We start from the raw sequence: 4,284 nt of genomic DNA on the forward strand, positions 1-4,284 counted from the left end.
TTTTTTTTTCCCCTTCTTGGCTAATCCGTGCACTGCTAGGTCTCAAGACAGGATTTACCTTCAGCGCAACAATGTTCGGCGCCATCTTCGGCTACGGCATTATCACCCTGTTCACAAAGCTTCTTCCGGGCGTTCCTTTTTCGGAACCAAGTTCGGTCCCCAGGAGAACTCCATCGTCCAGGCCGCGGCCACGGGAGCCGGTGGCATGGCCGGCGTGTTCGTTGCTGGTTTGCCAGCCATGTACCGCATGGGCTTCCTTTCCGAGGATCCCAAGTCCGACTTCCCCCGAACCCTGGCCATCACCATGGTCTGCGCCTTCTTTGGCCTCTTTGCCGCCGTGCCGCTTCGCAAATTCTTCATCATCGACCTGGCAAGAGAGCTAAGCCTAGTTTTCCCCACCCCAGCGGCCACTGCCTTGGCCATCCGGTCCATGCATGCGGTAGGGTCGGGCGCACATGATGCTACGAGGAGGATCAAAGCTCTCGGCTTCTCGTTTCTCGGCGCCTTGACACATATTTTTGTTTCTCAATACGCCAATGGAATACTCCATGAGTGGCACCTCTTCACTTGGTGTACGCCTGGTTTGTCTTCCTCCCCTCTTTCTTCTTTTTTTCCCCTTAATATATTGGAGAGCCCGCCCTAACACGGGGTCGCTAGGAGCGGATACACCAACTGGGCCATCAATATTGAGAGCTGCGGCCGGTATATCCAACTGACGCCTGCATTCTTTGGCTCCGGTGTTCTGGTCGGTCTCAATGCCGCCCTTTCTTGGTTTCTCGGCACCGTGGCTGCTTGGGGCCTGATCGGCCCTCTGCTGGTGCACTACGGCGAATGCGCCGGCGAACAGGTCGGTCAAGGCAAGTGGGCGGAATTGACCAGTTTCAACAAGTTGAACGACATCAACAAGCCCGGGTTCGTCCCTTCGCCTCGTTATTGTTTGCTGTGACCCGGTGTCATGGTTCTCCTCGCGTCCAGCCTGGTCGAGATCTTGCTTCACATCCGCGTCGTCTGGGACGGCGTCAAGTACGCCTTGCGGTCCATGGCCTGGTCGGTCCACGGGAGACTCAAGTCCCAGGGCAGGAGATGACCTTCTTGGAGAAGCAAGCCGCCAAGTTCGAGGGGGACTCAAGCCTCCCCCTGGACTTTGCGCCTTCGGAGCACCAAGTCCCTGGCTGGATCTGGGGCCCCGGCACCGCGGTCATGGTTGTCGTGTCCTGTCTCGTCTGTCACTTCCAGTTCGACATGAATGCCGGGCTTGCGATTCTAGCCTGCTTGCTCGGGATCGTCTTTGCCTTCCTCAGCATCCCTTCCTCAGCATCTACGGCGGCGGCGTGACCGACACGGCGCCCCTGACGGCATCATCAAAGGCCTCGCAGTTGGTGTACGGCGGCATCACCAAGGGCAATTACCGGGTCGCCGACGCACAGCGAATCAATCTCATTGCCGGCAACATTGCCTCTGGCTGTGCAGACGTTTCCAACAGCTTGGTTTGCGACTTTCGTGTGGGGTTTCTCCTCAAGACCCCTCCCAAGTACCAATTCTACGCCCAGGCCCTGGGAGCCCTGGGAGCCCTGGTCTCGGTCTTTCTGGCCCCGGGAATATTCGTCCTCTTCATGTCCGCATACCCATGTGTATGGCGGACCGACCTGTCAAACGAAGAGGTGCTGCGATGCCCCTTCAAGGCCCCCTCGGTGGTGGCGTGGCAGGCCGTTGCGCAGGCCGTCACGGCACCCAAGATTCCCATTCCTCTCTCTTGCACCATCTTCTCCATTGCCATGGGGGCTGTTTCCTCCCTGCAGGCGGTGGTCAAGAACCTTTATCTGGTGGGGTCTCGTGAGTAGTACCGCAATCACCTGCCCAATTGGATGGCCGTGGGAGTGGCCTGGGTTTTGGGTGCGGACAGTGGCTACGCCAATGCCATTTTATTCGGCAGCGTCACGGCGTGGTGGTGGAAGAAGTACTTTGGCACGAACTTTGACACGTACGCCTTCTCTGTCGCCGCGGGCCTGATAGCTGGCGAAGGTTTGGGAGGCGTCGTCAACACTGTGCTGACACTCGGGGGCGTTGATGGCCTCATCAAGGGCACTCTTCTCGGGCTGCCCGGCGAGGATTGGTGATGTGACCAAGGACGACGTGTGGGAATACGATGCAACATTGCATAGCTACACACTGAAACCGTCGCAGTGGCCTTAAGGGCAAGTTGCCCGTGGATTCTCCAAAACGGACGAAAAGAAAGGGCAGCCTCCCGTAGTCGGGCAGTTGAGCACCGGGCCCCGGCCGACGTCGGGGGGGCGTCCGCATTTGCCCCTCTCAAGACGAGGAGGTTATTGTGCCTCCTTCATCCCGGCCAAGCCGCGATTGCTTATCAATCACTCCGGACCCTTCTTCAGGTCCTCGCAGCGACTCGGCTGCGCTGCGGTCGCCGCCCGAGTCCATGTGGATGGAAATGCTCGTCAGCCGAGAGACGGAGCATGGCTAGGGAGGAGACGGAGTCACTGGCAAGGCGGAACCTGAAGCGTGTGTGTGCGCTGGTGCAACTCACGACGCGCCAATCAAGAACCGTCAAGGTGTCGACGACATCTCTTCACCGGACTGGAGAAAGTAAGCGACAGCAACCCCATCCGGTACCGGCCAGCGGTGACGAGTCCTCGGAGTTCATGTTGGGATCCGCCGCGAAAATTCAGGAGACGGCCAGATCCCCCGGCGTCGGAGGAAACCACTTGTCATGTTGACGCATCATGCCGCCCCGTCTTGGTCATCAATCAAACTGATGACTACGAGCCAAAGGCGACGCGGAACTGGCGGCTGCTCGATCGCGGTGACGACAACTGGTGGGTCTTGGCTGCGCTATCCAAGCTCAGGATCCAGATTGACTTCTTCAAAGCCAAGCGCTTCCTCGGTAGAAGCTGCGAGCTCAACCCCCTCTCTGCTAGTTCCTCCTGCCCCCTCCTTCTCGTACTTCATAATAATTGAGTTCTCGCCCTCCTCGCCCCCCTCTTCCTCCTCCTTCAGTCCAACACAGTTCACGCTCTAGCCTTGCGCCCTCATCGTCCTCGTCTTCATCGCCCGTTAACCTCTACTTCCATCGCATAAGCCAGATACGCACGGCCTATTCTTCACCATGCCTGTCTCAGCCCCCAAGGCCGACCGCCTCACCGACCTCTTTAGCCTCAAGGGCAAGGTTGTCGTGGTGACGGGCGCGTCGGGTCCTCGCGGAATGGGCATCGAGGCCGCTCGCGGGTGTGCGGAGATGGGCGCCGATGTCGCCATAACCTACTCGTCACGCAAGGAGGGCGCCGAGAAGACGTCGAGGAGCTGACCAAAGAGTATGGGGTCAAGGTCAAGGCTTACAAGCTCAACGTCAGCAGTTACGATGACGTTGAGCGTTGTGTCAAGGAGATTGTGGGTGACTTTGGCAAGATTGATGGCTTCATTGCCAAGTAGGTCCAGCCCAAAATCTTTGAACCCCCCCTCGCCCTTGGTGCAAAGCCCAAGAAGGGACGACCGCACGGTGCTGACGCCATGAATAGCGCCGGGGCCACGGCCGACGCTGGCGTGATTGAGGGGAGCGCGGCTTCCTGGGACAAGGTGATTCAGATCGACCTCAACGGCACCGCGTACTGCGCCAAGGCGGTTGGCGCTCTCTTCAAGAAGCAGGGCAGCGGCTCCTTTGTCATCACGGCGTCCATGTCTGGACACATTGCAAACTTTCCTCAGGAGCAAACATCGTACAACGTTGCCAAGGCCGGCTGCATTCACATGGCTCGCTCCCTGGCAAACGAGTGGCGCGACTTTGCACGAGTCAACTCCATCTCGCCCGGCTACATCGACACTGGCCTCTCGGACTTTATCGACCCGCAGACGCAGGAGCTCTGGCGTTCCATGATCCCCCTCGGCCGCAACGGTCTGGCCAAGGAGCTCAAGGGTGCATATGTCTACCTGATTTCCGATGCCAGCACATACACAACCGGAGCTGACCTCGTCATCGACGGCGGATACACTTGCCGATGAGCGGAACGCGCCGGGCGCAGAGTGTGGCGGTAAACCGGGACACGTGTGCAGCGTAAAAAGGAAAGAATAGAGAAGCAAAAGTAAACGACCCTTGTGCTCTTTGCAACCGTGGTTCGCCAGGAAGCAGCCCACGCCTCGCCGCGGACAAGGTGTAAAGCTGGTGTCGAACTGCCGTGACTGCCGGATTGTCCCTCGTGCTCCACGAGACCCGGGGCTCATTGACCGGACGAGTTGATGAGAGGTCTAGCACCTACCGAGCACAGAAGTTCTAGT

General features: G+C 58.7%; 2 protein-coding genes across 2 annotated transcripts; both read left to right on the plus strand.

Annotated features, from left to right (window-relative positions):
• Positions 1 to 238: 238 nt before the first annotated feature.
• MAM_08464 (oligopeptide transporter) lies at positions 239 to 2,117 on the plus strand (the record flags this gene model as incomplete). Its single annotated transcript, XM_040827261.1, has 4 exons — positions 239 to 570; positions 658 to 912; positions 1,268 to 1,833; positions 1,879 to 2,117. The coding sequence occupies 4 exons, from the start codon at positions 239 to 241 to the stop codon at positions 2,115 to 2,117; spliced, it is 1,392 nt and encodes a 463-aa protein (XP_040674742.1).
• Positions 2,118 to 3,121: 1,004 nt separating this feature from the next.
• Positions 3,122 to 4,011, plus strand: MAM_08465 (L-xylulose reductase; the record flags this gene model as incomplete). The annotated part of the gene is made up of 3 exons (XM_040827262.1): positions 3,122 to 3,262; positions 3,328 to 3,440; positions 3,531 to 4,011. The coding sequence occupies 3 exons, from the start codon at positions 3,122 to 3,124 to the stop codon at positions 4,009 to 4,011; spliced, it is 735 nt and encodes a 244-aa protein (XP_040674743.1).
• Positions 4,012 to 4,284: the final 273 nt, after the last annotated feature.

Source organism: Metarhizium album (assembly GCF_000804445.1).
Source record: "Metarhizium album ARSEF 1941 chromosome Unknown scaffold_113, whole genome shotgun sequence".
Lineage (NCBI taxonomy): Eukaryota > Fungi > Ascomycota > Sordariomycetes > Hypocreales > Clavicipitaceae > Metarhizium > Metarhizium album.